At 38.8% G+C, this 19,217-nt stretch overlaps 1 protein-coding gene across 2 annotated transcripts in view; it reads right to left on the bottom strand.

Annotated features, from left to right (window-relative positions):
- The window catches only part of Mfe2 (peroxisomal Multifunctional enzyme type 2), a 130,561-nt gene that overhangs the window by 39,025 nt on the left and 72,319 nt on the right, over positions 1 to 19,217 (bottom strand). For both annotated transcript variants that reach the window (XR_010850420.1, XM_067088388.1), the window contains exon 9: positions 6,924 to 7,002. Coding sequence is in view for 1 of the 2 variants with exons in the window: in XM_067088388.1 (XP_066944489.1) it covers positions 6,924 to 7,002 (79 nt within the window). In the remaining variant the exon portion in view is untranslated. The remainder of the gene's footprint in view (positions 1 to 6,923; positions 7,003 to 19,217) is intronic.

The following is a 19,217-nucleotide window of genomic DNA, read 5'->3' as shown; positions in this document are numbered from 1 at the left end:
AGAGTTAAGTCTACTGAGGAAAATATTCCATGTACTTTTGAAAAATATGTGCTATTTTCATTTATAAAGCACATGTCTTTGAATCCATGAACTCTTCTATTTTACTCCTTGTTCTATTTGAGTTTGTCAATTACAGTCCCATATTAGGTTGTGAGCATTAAAATCACCTACTATTAATGCAAGTTCCTTGGTATTAAGTAAATCTTTAAGTTTATCAATGTCGTAATTTTTATTAGGTTGGTTGTATAAATTATAAATTATGTAATTATCGTTTTTTATTTGCATTTTAATACTTGATATTTGCAAGTCAGTAAATTTTACAGGTACTCAGTCATAACTTACTTTGATGTACATATATAGCAGTACCTAAATTTCCTTCTTCTCTAGATGTAGATACTAAGGTATATTTACCTATTGTTAATATTGTTTTGTTGACATGTTGTTAACATAATATTATTGGTTCTTATTCCCTTGTATTTCACACAAATGTAATCTGGTCTGTAGACCATTTATGTTCCATTGTATAATATAATTATTGAAAATAGTACGTTAGCATGTTCAAGTGTTATTTCCTTTTTGTGGATCATCAATTTGAATTTTTTCAAATATTTTATTTACGATATTTATTTGTTTTTCTTTATAAGATATTAGGTGTCCAATGCACATACAGCCCTTTTCTTGAGTGTCTAAACTAGTAGTTTCTTTATTTCTGTATCTAATATAATTTCGTACAGTATTTGTTAAACTGTCCTTTGTTATGATTTTGTTTTTGTTGCACAGTTCAATGAAACATTCATTACATCCACATGTGTTTTCATGTGTTGTTTTTTCATTTACTCTTGCTGCCCCTATTATAGTAAACCCCCCGTATTCGCAGGGGAATGCATACCACACGCCCCCCCGGATAGCTAAAACCAGTGAATACTTAGAACCCTTCTAAAAACATTTAGAACTGCCTATTTTGATAGTTCAAACACACACAAAACAAACTAAAAATGCTTATACACGTATTATCCTACTTATGATGGGGATAGGTTCCAAAAGAAGTCATCATTTGTTGGAAAAAACGTAAGAAATGCCTAAATATATCTCGAACATAGCCTGGCCTACACCAGGGTATTCAGTGCCATGTACTGTATACATATACGGTAGCCTAGCCTACACTATAAAATGTACTCTTTACATACATGGTATAGTGATTATTAATATCAGCTAATTCTGGAGGTTCATGCAGCCTGAACTATGGTATATTGTATACATACACGGTAGCGTAGCCTACATTATACTGTACTCTATATTCGCATATCGTATTATACAAACATCAACATAATAGATATGCATCTTTTCCATGGATCTTTTAAAATGTTATGCCTTAATTCACTGTATCCAATAATATTGTATATATTCTTATATTGCTTTTGTATTAAAAATTGCATTCATAGCGCTCAGTGTTTTGGTTTGGAAATGTTTACGCGGTGTTTATTTCGCAGCATTCAACTCAGTTCAGAGCACTTTTCTTGCTTCTAGTTAGCGTAAATGAATCTCTAGAGAGTCTAGATACTTTATTTATAATGGGCAAGGTTATTTTTCATTATACAGTGTTTCTAAGTCAAAATATAACTAGGTTATTTTTTATTATACAGTGTTTCTAAGTCGAAATATAACTAAAATACATCTCGTTGTGAAATTAATTTATCTATTATTTTCGTTAATTGGTGACGATTGACGATCGCTGTTTGGAGGTGTTTTTTTTTTTTGTAAAAAAATCAAGATTCCGTTCACTATTTTCACTTGATTTCATCATAATACGAGCTTCACGTATTTATCGTTTATCGGCGTAAAAATAACAGTAACGTGTTCTTTCATGCCCAATAGTTTTGATTAAAATACCTTCTCTCCCATTTTAATTACGATCGAATTTCATCCATGTTGCCTATGCACGATAATTTACAGTACAGTATAGTCATTAGCAGCTTGAACATTGTTTTCTCAGCTTCAGCTACAACTTGCAGTTTAAATTTAGCAGTATATTTCCTTGACTATCTTTTATCCATACCGAATAAGGGTCTAATGTAAAAATATATCAGTCCTATTCTACTTAACGTCATTTGTGCCATAACATATGGCAATTGTTTATTACCGTATGATGGTTGAAATACAGTAAATGGCTGTTGTTATCTGATTCGGTTATAAGCAAAACAACAGTTTCTTGGTCGTTTATGGCTGCATGCACTTATGCAAGAGTATAACGTTACTAACAATACTTTTATCATTCTCTTTTACTTTTTTAGCTAGATGGGATAAAGAGATGGAGGAAAAGTTGTCTGTTGTAATCTGGTCTCTCTCACTGCCTGATTACGCTGCTGCCTGCGCCTGCGCGAAATTTAAAAATATTTTATGAATAACATTGTAGTATCGGTATTAATTGCTTACCCCATTGCAAAATTGAATTATCTTAAGGTGAATTATCGTAACTCGAGCATTACCTGAGAATTTTAATAGTTTTATCACAAAAAGTGCATTTAGTCATGAAAATGAGATGAAAATACAGTATTAAGTGAACATTTCTCAGTGAAAAATACCGTGAGTGGGTGAATTTTCCGCAAATAATGGGTAGGTACATTCCAAAGAGAAATCCGTGAATATGTGAGTCCGCGAATCGTGAGAACACGAATACGGGGGGTTCACTGTACTGGTGATGGAGTAATCTCTTCTCCCATCACATAATCATTCTTGTCAATGGTTTGTTCCTCTACTATCTCTTTAATATTCTGGGTATCTGTTTCCATTAGTTTTATTGTTACTTTAGGATACAAAGGTATATTCTTATAATTTTTTGGTTTATGCTCTTTCTTAGGGTCTCCTGCCTTTATTTTAATGGATGTACAGTATCTCTAATAACAGTTGGCTTTTTGTTGGTCTTGAGTGGGGTTCTCTCTGAAGGCCTTTTTTTTTCCTTTAGCTTCTAGTTCATCATAACTATCTTCTAATATTTCTGTGTTGCTTGTATTATCTTCTAGTGCTTCCATTTCTCTTAATATCTCAAATGAATTTGAGCAAATATATGTATATATTTCTTGGTACTTTGCTATATTAGTTTCTTCTTGCAAAGTGGTTATTTTTCTTTGAGACTGACCTATCAAGGTTTTGTTACTCTTATCTATTTCCAATTTTGTTTCATTGTTTGATCTTATTACAGTAGAAAACGTTCATTTCCTAGCGGGATCATGCATTCCTCTAACTTTTAATTCTAATTTGGCCTCTTTTATAGGCATTCCTGTCCTTACCTGAAGTAATTTTAATTCTGTATTGTATATATAATAAATACACTCCTTAGATCTTACATGGGGATTTTGTCCACAGTTCACGCATTTTGGTTCACCACATCTCCATTGTGTAGTATGTTTGTCAGATCCACAGTGCGCACATATAGATGTATTATGGAAATTTTTCCTTGTATGTCCATACGTACTACAGTTTTGGCACTGTTGTGGTTTTGGAACATACGGTCTCAGTTCTATGCTTTGGCCCAAGATTTTAATTTTTAAGGGCGATTCACGGCCTTCAAATTTTATCTTTGCTATTCTCAGTGTTTTTCCATTACTCCATCTACTGGCTATCTTGTATATTTTGCAATCTTGTACATTGTTGTACCTTTTTTTTAAGGGAATCCAGCAATATATTCTTTTCTATTGGTTCATCATTATCAGGGGGTACTATGGTACCTTGTATACTGTTCTATTGTCATGGTTTTTTATATGTACTTTTATATTATCAATATTTTTTATAGTTAGGTAATTTTCTGATTGATTTTTTGTTGTGGTTTCTATCAACCACATCTGCTCTTTTATTTGTCTGAATGACATTTCAGTAGTTGACCAACTTTTCACTCCCAAAGATGGAGTCTTGACCAACTTTCACCCCAAAGAAGTTCTCAGTCAAGGTTGGATTAAGATATTTGCTTTTTATTGGAGCATAGGGCTCCAGTGTAATTACATTAGTATTTTTTTCTGATTTTTCCAGAAAGAGGTTGCCAGAGGAGGTTCCAGAGGTTGTCAACTGTGCCGAGTCGCTACCATCAGCTACCACCACGGGCCCAGGGGTACTTAAATCTTTAAAACTACTGAGCATACAGATTGAGGTACAATATATAAAAAAATAAAAAAAAATAAATAAATTAAAACCTTAAAAAGATATCATCAGCCTTTCATGGAGTTTATTCTTCCACCAATGGCACAAGTGAGAACTGACTCCCAAATGTCCACTCCCTACCCTACCCCACAAGGGATGGCACAGCATGATTAGGGTGGCTCAAGTGTATGCCAAACCCGCTTGCTAGGACTGACAATATTACTAGAATACAATCATCCCCATCCTAATCATGTTATGGACAAGCTGCATAGAATGCTGAGAGTGCTATCCCCAAGGACCAGAGCCTCAATGTGATAACTTTCAAGTCCGAACATTATCGGGCAGTTGATGGTCCTACAACATTTCTCACCATTTAGCTTCACATATAAACCTATTCCCAGCTATGATATCTTTTCCTATTTATCAGGTCCAATAAATTTTAGCTAAAGTGGAAAATTCCACACAAATTAATCCAAATAAATATATAATGGTATATGGGACTTTTGGACTCAAACCCAGGAACAAATTCCTGGGGTTCAAGAGGCCCCTCACTACGTCAAGGTGGTCCCACATCAAGGAGGGGAAGAGGGGCCAGCATCATCTGCGTGCCTCTTCAATGGACGAGACGAAACTAGAAAGCACTTGCGGCATTTCCAAGTCCAGGCTGGAGTCTTGAGAGTTAGACGACAACTGGTGCACATCCAAGATGCCTTTTCAGCGGCTGTCTGGCAAAACCTGGTATATTTGTGCAACAGGTTCGACTGAGGGGGGGCAACAACCCATGTGCAAACCCCACCAGCCTCCCTTGGACTTCCCAGGTTTAGGGCAGCAGGACAGAGACCTTCATCTACGATAACCAGGGGACCAGAAGCCACCTCCTCCACTTGCATAACACTTTCTCCTGTGAAGATGCCTTTCCAGTGATGTCTGCCGATACCTGGGAACGCGCAACAGGTTTGACTGAGGGGGCAACTACCCATGGGCCAAAACCCTTGGCCTCCATTGGACTTTCAGTTATGGCTTCTCCCAGGTTTAGGGGAGCAGGTGGTCTATGAGAACCGAGAGGACAAGTAGTCACCTCCTCCACTTGCACAACACTATCATTTTGTGGGATGTGGCCCTGTCTGAATACATTTTCCCTTAAACGCCTTCAGTGACGCACCCAACTCCGCCACTGTGTTCACTAGTGGGATAATTTTCTTGTGAAACCTAGGCTCTAGACTGGCAATGGCATCGGGTTCAGAAGTGAGGAAGCCAGGTGCAGGAGTAGGTGGATTAAAAGTAGGAGGGCTAGTAGCAAGAGAAAAATTAGGACAAAGCGAAGAAGGAATAGCAGAGCTATCTTCTAACCAAGGGTAGTGTAGAATACTAGGCTAAGGGAAGCTCCTTTCTAGGCTCTAGAGGCCGCTTCCCTTTTCATATCCCTCTCTAACTTGTCTAGTTGAGATTAAGTACCTTCTACTCTTGCTAATCATTACAATTAGCACAAGTTTTCTCCCTACTATATTTCTGCCCACTACATTTACTACAAATTGTATGTGAATCATATGAAGATTTGATTAATCTGGTTTCGCAACTTTTGCTACAATAGCAAAACTAGGTGAACTTGAATCAGACATAATAATTACCAAGAACTAGAAAAATGATCCTGAAAGCTATTAAAGCTTGAATGCTACTCAAATAAGTGATAATATTTTACCAAAATCCAGCCATACAACCAAAAATCAGTAAACAAAAGCAGCAGCAAACCCCCAATGTTACTCAAGAGCATGGCAGAAACAGAATGAGGTTTTCTGCTAAGTTGTTTCCAGTACTCCCATTAGTGGGTGGGGCTTGTCACCTATACTAAACATCGAAGTGCTATGGCAATTTTTTAAAAAAGCCTGCCGTGCCAGTTAGAAACTATAGCTATGTAATAACTTGGTAAGTTACTTATATGAAAATACAATTTATGAAAAATCGACGAACAAGAGACCCTCTGTCAGTGGTCCAAGCCATGACTGCTAATGATAGGAAACAGAAACCTATCACTGTAAACCACTATTTAAAAGATAAATCTCATAAACTTAAATTCATTCCAGTGTTACCATATCTCAATTTTAATATTTTAATAACCTTACATACTCAACTCTAAATAATGGTTGCTAAAAAGTTGACACGAAATCTGGCAAATGTTTTGGATGCAGGATCTTCAACTCAATAGCACAAATTACAGTACAGTATAATATAAAGGATATTACAGTCACTACCCAACTTACGAATGAGTTACGTTCCAGACGGCTGTTCCTGCCTTGAATTGTTCGTAAGTTAGGCTGGTGCATAATTTTTCTTGATGTTCATGTTCCAGAGTTAACTCAGGTGCCATAGATTATACTATTTTCACTGTACTTTAAATCATGCAGTATCATAAAGAATTGCTTTGGATGTTAGAAAGGTAAAAAGAAAAAAATAAAATTTAGATTTATGCAACATTCAATATTTATTATTTTTTTATGCTTTGAAGGTTATGAACTTTGAGAGAATTTTGCAGGAGCAGCATCTGGCATTGAAGTTCACAAAGTAAACAATGCACACTGCCATCTACTGACAAAAATACACACTAAAACTTTTCTATGGGGAGAGGGAATATAGAAAATGGGAATCCATCAAAGTACAAGTTAAATTGGAAACAATTTTAATTTGTGACCCTGTCTGTTTATATCTTTGAATGTTCATAAGTAGGGTGGTGACTGTACTAATATTACACTGAATTTCTGACACATCAATAGATGAGAAAACATGAACAAATTTACCTCCAAGAGCATACAGAATCAACTGATCAGGACCATACATGAAGCTTGATGGTTGTATCGTTACCCCACGAGCAGCCAACTGAAAATGAGATTATGGAAATTGAAAAACTGGTAATGTGTAAACATAGCTTTAACCAAATTCAATTTTAACAGTAATTTGTATTTTTCCTAACATACAAACCAGAAGCTCTCTGTGTAGGGATTTAGCTTGTGAATGTGAGCTACCATGGCCATTCAAACTAATAGTTAACTACCAACAGGCAGGGTGAAGCCCTGTTCACCTGTTGGTCTGCACTCCACTTAGCCTTCCAGCCCAGGTACCAGAGTGAAGGGTGGCTGAGGTGGGCCATTAATGTGAAGAACTTCAGGTTTGTATGTTAGGAAAAATACAAATTACTTTTATAATTTTCTTTCTTTCAACAATAATACAAACCTTCATTCTTTACACAGGAGACTTACCCGTTTGGGGGGAGGAATCTCGGTACTCTCTGAACTGACTGGTAGAATCGCCCACCCTGGGGTGTACCTTCCTGGTCCATTTAGGAGCAGAGGAAGGGACCCCACATCTATAGTGTACTGCACATATGGATGTAGCAGATGCTAGACTTCTGGACTATTAAGTAGAGGCTTTGTATGCCATTACTCAATCAGGCTATAAGAACACACACTGAAGGGTCAGAGACAATAAAACAGGTAAATACGATTAATGAGCTTGCTTTATTGTCTGTCCTTCTCTCCCCCTGCAAAGCGAGAGAGGGAACTTGCACCCCTTCATTGCCAATGAAAAGACTGGTACTCAGTCAGAAAGCTAACCTGCTCTCACATTTGTCCAGCTTGTACAGTATATGGAATGGCACACTAACCCTCCATTTACCAGAAAGTAACAAAGAAAATGAGAGAGCCAGTCAGTCCTAACCTGTCTTCTGCCAACAGGATGCTGGACAAGGTGTTACATGTCCCATAGGTGAGCTGGGCTCACTATCCAACCCACTGAACAACCACCACCAGTCCATGCAAAGCATGTCCTAGGCTAGTGGGCAACATTCTACAGGTAAAACAATGTGCGGGAGATCATACCTGATCATCTCTCCGTAAATAACACCGTATCTGAAAGCTGACAAGTTCCCACTGAGTGCAAAGTATAGGGTGATGCCCCTACTATCATGAGATCTTATCTGGGCTTCAATTCTCCTTCCACACTGGAAGAGATAATGCCCATGGATCGACTTACAAAGTCAGGAGGTAAGTGTAATGGGAAAACTTCCTTAACTCTGTTAGTCCTATCTGAAGAGTTGTTGACATACAAATCTGAGGCGTTGATTTCTGTCAAGATAGTACTGCAGCACTCAAACACAACTCAGTAGTATCTCGCAAGAATCACTACTGAAAAGTCCTTCAGTGAGGATAATGAGAAAGGTTCAAACTGACGTGACTGACAGTTCTGAATCTCATTGCAAAATTCAGGAAAAGTCTGAACAAACAAATCTCCAATCTCCCAAGTGCCATACATATGAAAGCCCAGATTATGTCTGACAAACCTTGAAAAGACTCATACAGGTTTGAATTCTCAAGAGAGAAAGGCTGTTGAACCTTTTCAGGAGTAAAAAAGATCTCCCTCAAAAAGGAGATATCTACTCCTAGAACCAAACCCTGGTTGAGGGTTGACCACGCCTTGCAAAAACCAGGGTAGAAAGAAGCTTCATAGCAAAAGTACGAGAGCAAAACACCGCAACCTGCTGACAAACAGCTTTGGCCAAAGAGATACTTCGTCTCCAACACCAATAATTCGAGATGATTCTAGTCTTGTTGACAACCACTCAAGGAACGGAAGCATCCAAGAACTCTGATGGAGAGCAAAGAAAGAACCCTCTTGTCAGGGGAGAGGCTGGAAAACATCTGATATACCAGACTAAGAACAGCAGGATACGAAGTTTAACTAGAGAGAAAATCTCTTAGGACCTCGAACTACAGAGCAAGCAGGTCCGGATATTAATTGGCATGGACATATCAGAAGTCCCAGATCTCTCCAAGAAAAAGCAGAAATCCACCTGCTGTTTACATACTAATGGGCAAAATGGCGTTACAGTAAAGACATAAGGGGAGGCTAACTTCCAGGAAAGAAACCTTTCTCCATGCTTAAACCTAAGCAAGCATGGAGAAAAAAGAACCCAGAGCTACCTGTTGTGCCTAACGGTAGCAAGGTGCAAACTCGAGGCCTGGAAATCCGACTTCTTCATCATACAGGTGATTAGGGACCTTCCATCCATGTTACCTGTCTCCAATTGTAAAGCTGGTGTCGAAAGGTGTCTGGACATCAGCCCTAAAGTGAGACTCACCACTCAGCAATGCCAAGGATGTGGTGGCGTTCAGAAAGTGGGTTTGTATGACGAAATTTGTGTTTATTTCTAATTTTTTGGTATGTTCTTGTCTGTAAATACTTGAGGGGTTAAAGTCCATGTTGTTTTTTCTTTTTTACTTCAGTTTGCTAGAGTGGTAGGGTAGAGTGACTGGACTCCTCCCCTTTACCTGATACCGAGAGCAAGAAATCTCAAAAAGCACAAAATTACTCCAAAGAAAGACACAATTAGTAGAGCAGTTGCAAACAGAGGAAGGGATGAGGCAGAGGAGTGAGAGTGTTGTGGTGTAGAATAGATAGGGAAATTAAATAGAAAAGAGAGAGAGAGAGAGAGAGAGAGAGAGGAAAGAGAAAAGTTAGGAGAGAGAAGGAGAGAGAAATAAGAGTAAAGAGAGAGGCAAAGAACACAGTGATAACGGCCAAATGCTGTTGGTCGCATATATCACGCGAGATGTTTACATTGCAGTATATCATGCTTGGCTTACAAAAACAGTCGAAAATGGGAAATAATGGCTCGCGATTGAAGCTAAGCAAAACATGAGTCAAGCACAGTCTAAATGCTTACAACAGCTGATTCGGTAGTCTACTTTCTCCGAAGGTGTTTTCGTGGAAGTTCTGAGGAATTTGCAGGGGTTGACCCAAGTGATATACTCTCAACCTCCAATCAATGGAGAGGTGTGGAGGGTCTTTCCCACACCCTCCTAAGATCACTCCCTATCAAGTCCCTCTAAGGAGAGATTTAACCACACCCACTACAGTCCTTCCAATCAGCTACCAGAAGGGGAGGCCTGCTGATTAACCTCCAATAAGGCCAGAAGGAGGTGAGATTTACAGATAGCAAGTTTCCTGGAGGGTTCAACGAAAGTGGGAGACCGACGAGGAGAGGAGAGTCAGAACTGTGTCCTTCCAAGGGAGAGTACTTCTCCCAATCGCTTTCTCCGTGTTCCCTATATAGACTGATTCAAGAGTGATTCGCTTCTATCATTGTAACTTGTTAATTTTGTACTGATCTTATAATATTAAGTACTAATTAAAGTGAAGAAATTAATGATCTCGCTCTCTATACGCCTCTTTTCTTGAGAGATATCAATATTTAATAATAAATATACAAAGATAGCACATCATCCATTAAGCTGCATCTGAAGGACACCTAAAGAAACTACAAGAAGAGAAAGACTAAAATCTATGCAATCATATAAACGAAGGACGAAAAAGAAATAATAAAACATAACAAAATGGTGGCAGCCAAAGGGATCCAGAAGTAGACTAAACAAACGAACATTAATGAAATTATCAGTGCAATTATTTAAGTTACAGTGGAAAACAAAATTCACAAAACGAACTTATATTTTACGACGACGAACAAAATATATCAGAAGAAATAAAAATACTCCAGTGAATAGCAGCTACAACAAGAACGCCGAGGTGAAATAAACAGTTTAGTGTGTCCTAAGCCAAAACATTTTGAACTGTTACCGCCAACAAATTGAGCAAGACGCCGACAGCGATAATAAGCCCAGTGTTAGCGAGAAGCATTGCATCGAGTGATTGAAGAAACAACGTACGCTTTTCAACAAGATTCCGAAAGGAAAACCACAGCGAAAAACAACGCAGATTTAGTGATCCGACAGCTAAACATTCACCGCCGAATGAACAACATTTTACTTCATATCAACAACAAGAACACAGTAAGGAATTTACTGTCCACTCTCTCTCTTAATAAATAAGTGAAGATATATTTTTTTGCATCTTGCTATAAGATTGAAAATTAAGAAAACTCTCTCTAGTGAATAAAATTCTTTTTGCATAAATACCAGCATTACTTTCTATGATAAATTAATTATTTATTAAATAATTTTAGATAGGAATTAGCTATTTTACTCGGGTTGGTGATGATTATTTGAGAAGTTATATATGTAATTTTTGTGTACTTATTATAATGAATTTTAATGATATGATGCCCAATTTCATATAAGAATTTATTTTGAGTATTGAAAAGGTTTTAATTGTGCAATTTGAACTCAATAGAGAATTTAATTTTTTGTGTGACAATTTGACAAATTGTTTTAATCTTGGTACAATATAACGAAAATTTTTTTGATTGATGTACTCTGAGGAAAAAATTTTTTGTGTGTGGACATGCAACGAGTATTTGATGAACTACTGAACACCGTTAGACATCCACATTACGATTTAAGACCGTCGACAATTAGACGAAGTCGAATTTCAAGATTCAAATTCCCACCCGCTGTAAAGGAAATACTAACAATAATAACAAATAACCAGAACCAAAATAGTGTTAATCATTCTAATACTACTAACAATAATAATAATAGTAACAATACTACAATATATGACACATAATTCTTAATATGAACCAGGCGGCCGCCATAATTAAATCACACGCCTGTGGACAGGTGGATGATTCCAACTCTGACAAAAAGCAGACCTTGAAGCCTATACTGTAAATCATTGAAGGCAGATGCAGAGATAGTTGTATAATTTCAGGGGAATAACAGATGAAAGAGCTAAGATAAATGAAGCCTTGTTGCCTGCCAGCTCAGAACATGGAGACGCATTACAAAACTTTGAATTCTGGCCAAGTTTTTGAAGTAAAACTTAATAACTATGTGTAGAATTTAAAGAAATTTGTTTATCACTCTGGGAACCAGTAAATCAGACTGACGGTTTATATAACCTAACTAGATTTAACCCACAATATAAAACAATTGTTAATTTGTAATGCTAAGCGCGAGAATGCACAGAGAAAATAAGCTAACAGATTTAGAGAAGACAGGTATTACTTGGAGACAAGATCAGCTTAGCTAGTGCCCAGAGCTAGTTGAGCTACGGTACGTATTAAATTACGTGTCATTTGGAACCATATATAATATTCTTGGAGAAGAGGAAAAGAAAGCTTTCAGAAAAATAAAACTTGATCCCAAGAAAACAAGCCTTCAAACATTGAAGACAATGAGAGAAGAAATCCAAAGGAAAGAGATAAATCTATCCAAGGAATTTATGGGAACAACAGAAGCACAAAATGAAAGGAAAGTCATAAATAATAATCCTAATTTAAACTGAATAATAAATTCTACATAACACGCGCAGGAAATAGACCAAATACCTTCCAAGGGAAATATGCCCAAAATACTAAAAAGAAATGAATCCAGATCAAAGGGAAGAAACAATCTAGCAAAAAGTGGACCACAAACCAATAGAGGTATCAAACTCAAACACAAACACTTCAACCCAAATGAACTATTCCGCCAAGGGGCGAGACCCACACAGCCTGCGAAACTGCGGGTATACAAATCATTTTACAAATGAGTGTAGAAACCTAGAATCTGCAATGTGTTTGTAAGAAAGTAGGACATTTAACAAAGAATTGCTTAGCTTAAACACAAGAAGGAAATAAAGAAATAGTTGAATTAAGTAGTGAACCATTCAACATCAAATAAGTTCTCAAATCAATGACAATTTATCCTCACACAGAATACCACAAGAAAGTCCTCAAGAAGATAAATTAAGAGAAGAATTAGCAAATAGAGAAGTGAAGGTTCATCCGCACTATCCATATTGCAGAGTAAAGAAGTTGTATTTTCCATGGATGTTAAATAATCAGGAAAGGATTTACCTATCATTAAAATTCCAATACAGAATAAATTATGTACTGTCCTTATGGATTCAGGTACTACAAAGTATAACATAAACGACACAACGCTCAATAGGGCGCAGCAAACTAACTGTAGTCAAAGCAAGATAATTGAAGGAGCAGCTGGTAAACAGACAAAAAGTTTAGGCAATGTGAACTTAGAAATAGACTTTCGTCACATAAAACTGTTGGAAAGTTTATTCTGAAGATATGGTTCTTTTCCGCACAGGTGTTGTTCTCATATAAATTAATGAAGAAATGGAATTATACTGAATGGTTTATGAAGGAAGGGATTAACGCAGACAAGATAATAAAAAAGTGAGCTGTGATAGCTTTACGCTTGAAGAAGAAAAGTTTCACCCAAATCTGATCAATTTGTCTGTTGAGACCTAATTCTTCAACAAGCGACAAAGACATACAGAAATAACCTATCATCAAGAGAACAATTCAAATTAAATGAATGGTAACGGAAAGAGGAATTTCACACCACAGACTAGAAAGTTAAGATGTGCATCCAGAAATTATACCCTCCAACAAAAGAAGACCCAGAAATAAATAGGCGTGACTTGTGTGTCTGAATGAGATATGAACAAGACATTTATGAGGATAATTATGCAGAGATAAATACAGGAACACATAGCAATGTAGCAACTAAATATGATAATGAAGGAAATTAGTAAATGAGGTAACTGTTGTTAAACAAAATAAATAAAGTAGATATAAATGATATAATAGCAGAACTTAATAAATTAGTATAGATGCAACATTGTTAATGGCAGGAAAAAACAAAGATGGTATGTTGTGGCAAGCACTGATGTATTTTCAATGTGCACAATTTAATATTAAACAGACAGGCATTTAACTTAAAGTGTTAACAAAAAAATACATCTACAGGTATTGAGATAGGAGTTTGATGTTCTTTACTAAATGGCTGCTACCAGAATTTGTCAGAATGGATAATTGTTTGAACCACGATATGATACTTGTGAAGTTTATAAAATCCAGAACTACTCAGATAACGAACTAACACTTTATGCAGCATTATCTTTGTAAAGGAATACCTATTAACAATCCATTAATAACATTAGAAGAAGCATTTTTCTGTAACTGGTCAAACATCTGAATTGAAGAAGTGAATAAAACAGATTTTCCAGAAACAAAAGATATATTAATTCAAGTATTAGAAAATACAGAGATGTAACAGCAATAGAAGGAGATAAATTAGTAGAAACAAATGTCCACATAAAATTCTGTATTAGATGATGGAACAAACCATTCTTTATTCCTAATTACAGATTACCAATACAAAGACCCATAGCGATGAATTGATAAAGAAACAGAAGAAAGATGGTGAAGTCATTCCTTCTAAATTTCCTATAATTCTCCATTACTACTGTTCCAAAGAAAGATGGAATTGAGAGACTTGTGATAGACTATAGAAAGTTAAATTCCAACATCATCCTATATAGAATGCCAATGCCAGATTCAAGATATACACTAGTTAGAGGTAAAGTGATATTTTTTCATCTTAGATTTACTTAGTGATATACTGGCAAAAAATTTTTAGACTAAGAGTCGAAACCATTCACAGCCTTCAGCACACACAAGGAACACTGCAATTTGAAGTCATGCCATTTGGACTCACTTCTGCCTTTAACGCTTTGTTAGATTAATGCTTCTCAAACATTAGGGATATAGAAAATGTTTGTTTACTTTAGATGATGTTATCATTTTAGCAAGATTTGTAAGTCACCTCAAAATGATGAAATAGTCTGAAAGATTACAAGAGCAGGATTAAAAATCAATTAAAGAAAATGTCAAATTTTGAAATGAAATCTTGGAAGATTTAGACATGTAATTAGTGAAGATGGTTCATGAATGCAAGCAGGCAAGATAAAAGCAATAGTTGAATATCCAGCTCCTCACCAATTTGAAAGTGATTGAGAAGATTCAGAACAGAGGCTACTATAGACCTTCTATTAGTGCTGGGCTCTGCTACAATAGCCAAACCATTAACAGAATTAATAAAAGAAAGATGTCAAATATGAATGGAAGAGAAGGAACAAGAAGACAGCTTCCCCAAACACTCAAAGAGTAAATGACCAGGAACTTGTGACTAGTCTACCCAGATTTCTCAAGGACTTTACTTAGCCTGTGATGCATCAAGTACCGGCTAGGGGCTGTATTATTAAGCAAAGGACAAAACAAGAATGAGATAGCTATTAGTTTCTATTTACTAGCAGCTAAATTTTGAAATTCATGGCAACGCTACTTTTGTTTTGGCTAGGCGAGTGACCCCGCCCACTTTCGGGGGAAGAGAGGACCCAGCTTAGCAAACGAGCTCAATATTTTCTGCCGGCTGATGGCTGTGGTTACAGTGATTAACAGCAGTGGTTTTTTGAAATTTCTCTTCCCTATTGGATCATTGGTATTCGCTTTATGTGTGTATTTCGGCACAATTAGTTAGCGTCGGGTTTTCTTTGAAGACTAGTATTACTGTTGACAATTATTTGGACTTCCTTTGACTCGACTTGTCACCATGTCTGACTGAGGCTCTCAAAGTGTTAGCCATTGTAGTAAAGACTGCAATACGAGACTGATTAAAGCATTTTATGACCCTCATACTCTCTTCACTTCTTGCAGGGGTCAAATTTGTTCCCTGGATTGACCTGTAATGAGTGTCTCTCTTGGGATCCAAAAATGTGGAAGACCTTGAATAATCATTTGACGAAATTAGACAGGGATAAAGAAAAAGCAGCGGCTAGAGTTAGTAGTAAGAAGACTAGCTAGTCAGGTGTTGGCAAAATCTTTGTCTGATAATTCTGATTCTGTATCTTTTGTTCCACCTGATCCCACGTCTCAATCTGTACTGATTACTCTGCACCCTGGCTTCTTACTCCCGATCCCTACCTCATTACCAGCCTTGAATGAGAATTAATCTCAAGTTTGGATTTCTCATTGACACAATGGAAAATTGGTGCTTCTCTTAAAGTCCTAATGGACAAAGTGAATGTGAAAGGTGATAGTGAAGTGTTAGTGGAGGAAGTGACTCTGTCCCGCCAATTCTCCTAGGCCAAGGTCCCTGGCAAACTCCCCTAAACCTGGGAGGAGCCAAACTGTCAGCCCAAAGGAGGTCGATGGGGTCTGCCCACAAGCAGTCGCCCCCTCAGTCGTACCTGTTGGCGATTCCCAGGTTACGACAGAGTGCCACTGGAAAGGTGTCTCTATGGAAGTGGATAGTCTGTCCTCTAGTATTTCCAGCAGTGACTCCAGTCCTAGGTGCCAATGGCTAGGCGAATCTCTTCCTCTGAAAAGATGCGGCTGCGGTGCCTCATCCTTCTGCTGTTCCGATTGAGAAGGCTAAAGAGGCTTCTCCAGAACGTCTTCCTTGCTGTAGTTTCTGGGACAATCCGGAACGTTTCTCCCAGGATCAACCAGCGTTAATGGGACAAGTTCTACCTTCTAAGCACGCTACTTCTTGGGCGCTCTTCAGTATCGAGAACTTGTCTTCTTCTAAGCGCGCATCTTTTGCTTTGGAGAGCTTGCCGAGACAGGTTGTGATGTCGGAACGCTCTCCAGTGCCCATGTGCCCAACTCCTGTGCTTGTAGCACCTGTACAATCTGCTGTTCCTGAATCTTCATTGGTGGAGAAGTCGTCTGTGGCACCAAGCTGCCCAGTAGCGCCAGATCTTCCTTCTCCAGTGGTTCATGGTGCTTCTTCTGTTGTGGCTCCCTCAGAGTGCCTTTCATCTGTTGTGCGTCCATCATCTTCTGAGTGACTCTTTGCTGAGCGCTCTTTGGTTCACGAGCGTCCGTCAACTCCCAAGCGTCTTGTCAACTCCTGAGCACTCATTAGGTCCCGAGCACCCATTGCCATCTGAGCACCCATCGGCTCCTGAGTGCCCATCGACTTCTGAGCTCCCATTGGATCCCGTTCCCTCTTGCAGCAAGACACTCCTTTGGCACCCAAGGCTAATGCCACTTCTAAGTGCCCGATTTTGTTTGGATCTTCGGCAGAGCCTGTGTCTTCTTTGGTTCTACCTGCTCTGGCTACGACAGTTGTGCCTTCTGTTTTGGATCCTTCTGTTCAGTCGATCAAATGCAAATTGGACAATATCCCGGGCTTAATTCAGAAAGCCCCACCAGTCCCCCAGCCCATTGTGGATCTGTTGCCAATCTCTTCAGAGGAAGAGGAAGTAGCAGACCCTGTTTTACCTCCGTCGGCATATGCCTCCTTACTCAATTATCTGCTGGTGACTTTTCCTGATCACTTCTCTCCTGCAGCTCCAGTATCTCCAGCTTCAACTTACATTATGGATAACCCGACGCCTTCTTCAAGACTGCCTAAAATGGTACTGTCCTCTTCAGCTAAGAAGGCTCTCCGTGAAGTGAAGAACTGGCTCTTGAGCAAGAGGGAGCAGGGAAGAGCCTCCTTTTGTTGCCCTCCATCTAGGCTGTCGCAGAGAAGAAATCTTTCGTATGCAACCGGAAAGGTGCCTTCCATGGGAGCACCTGCCTCCTCCCAGGGAGACTTCTCTGGTTTAGTTGACTCCTCCAGGCGGTCGGCATTCAATACAGCCACGATTTTGTTCTCGTCCTGGGAATTGGACCATCTGTTCAAGCATTTGTACAGAGTTTTGGAAGTGCTCAGCTTTCTTGACTGGGCAGTAGGAGCTCTTGCTCGTAAATTGAAGGAGTGCCCTCATATCCCTGAAGACTTTTCTTCGGATTTTTTGGGAGTCATCTCTTGCCTGGATAAGGGTATTAGAGATGGCTCTTTTGAGTTATCCTCCATTTTTGCAATGGATATCCTCAAGAAAAGGGAGCTTTGGTGTTCAAACACCACAAAGGGAGTTTCTCCCTCCCAGAAGACTGCACTCCTTTTCTCGCCTCTGGACAAGAAGCACCTTTCCCTCAATCGACTGCTATAGATGCTGACTGATCTACAATAAAAATCATGAGATCCCCTCACACAATCAACGAGACGGCCTAGAGAGTCTCCAGCTTTTCCCCCTAGGACAATTTCTCCTGTCCAACCCCAGCCCTTTCAGGGTAGAGGCAGACAAAGGGGCTTCCCCAGACCTCACGGAAATGCTCATTTCACCCCCAGAGCTATCAAGAAGTCCTCCTACAGACCACCCACACATAAGTGTGGATCTAGTCTTCCACACACCTGTGGGCACAAGGCTCCTACATTTCTGGGAGCGTTGGAAAGCAAGAGGAGCGGAGAGTTGGATTGTCCAAGTTCTAAGAGAGGCTACTCGATCCTGTTTCTAAAAAAAAACCCTTGAGCAACAAGCCTGTCTTATTGATGTCCTACTTGACAAATTCTGAGAAGTTTTCAGCCCTCTCCCAAGAAGTGACAGCGCTCCTCGTAAAAGAAGCAGTCGAGCTAGTTGAGGACACCTCATCTCCGGGGTTCTGCAATCAACTGTTTGTAGTCCCCAAAGCATTGGGGGCTGGAGGCCAGTTTTGGATGTAAACGCTCTGAACTTGTACATACAGAAAACTAAATTCAAGATGGAGACGTCCCAGTCCGTCCTTGCATCCATTCGTTTGGAGGATTGGATGATCTCGATAGGACATGAAAGCGCTACTTCTTACTTCCATGTCCCAATTCATCAGGATTGGAGGAAGTTTTGAAGGTTTGTGTTCCAGCAGAAAGTGTACCAGTTCAGAGCCCTTTGCTCCGGTTTGTCGACAGCCCCACAGGTATTCACTCGTGCTCTTGCCCCAGTGGCAAAATGGTTACATCTGATGGGAGTCAACGTTGATTATCTCACGTTAGCTTATTTGTCCCAGTCGAAGGAAAAATGTGCGGAGGACCTTCACAACCCCTTCTTCTCACCCAGGATTTGGGCCTCTTGTTGAATTTCCAAAAATCTCAACTGACTCCTTCTCAGGAGATAACTTATTGGGGATGAGGATAAACTCTCAGAGTTTTCAGGTTTTCGCTCCCCCAAAGGATAAACTCCTGCCTTCAGAAAATAAACAAGTTTCTCGCCCTTCAGTCCTGTTCTGTGAACAGCTGGGTGAGCCTGTTGGGGACTCTCTCGTCCATGGAGCAGTTCATGTCCCTAGGAAGGCTTCACATGAGAAACCTACAGTTTTTCCTGAAAGTCAACTGGAACAGAAAGAAACACCTGGATTCTTTCGCTTTTCCAATAACAAGGAAATAAAAGAAGATCTGGCCTGGTGGAATTCTAGAGACAAGCTCTCTCAGAAGTCACTTCTCCCTCTGAACCCCAACCTAGTGTTTTATTCAGATCGTCAGACCTAGGTT

This window comes from Macrobrachium rosenbergii, chromosome 44 (genome assembly GCF_040412425.1).
Source record: "Macrobrachium rosenbergii isolate ZJJX-2024 chromosome 44, ASM4041242v1, whole genome shotgun sequence".
NCBI classification, from domain to species: domain Eukaryota; kingdom Metazoa; phylum Arthropoda; class Malacostraca; order Decapoda; family Palaemonidae; genus Macrobrachium; species Macrobrachium rosenbergii.
Note: the sequence above shows the minus strand (reverse complement) of the source record. Positions and strands in the feature narration are given on the sequence as shown.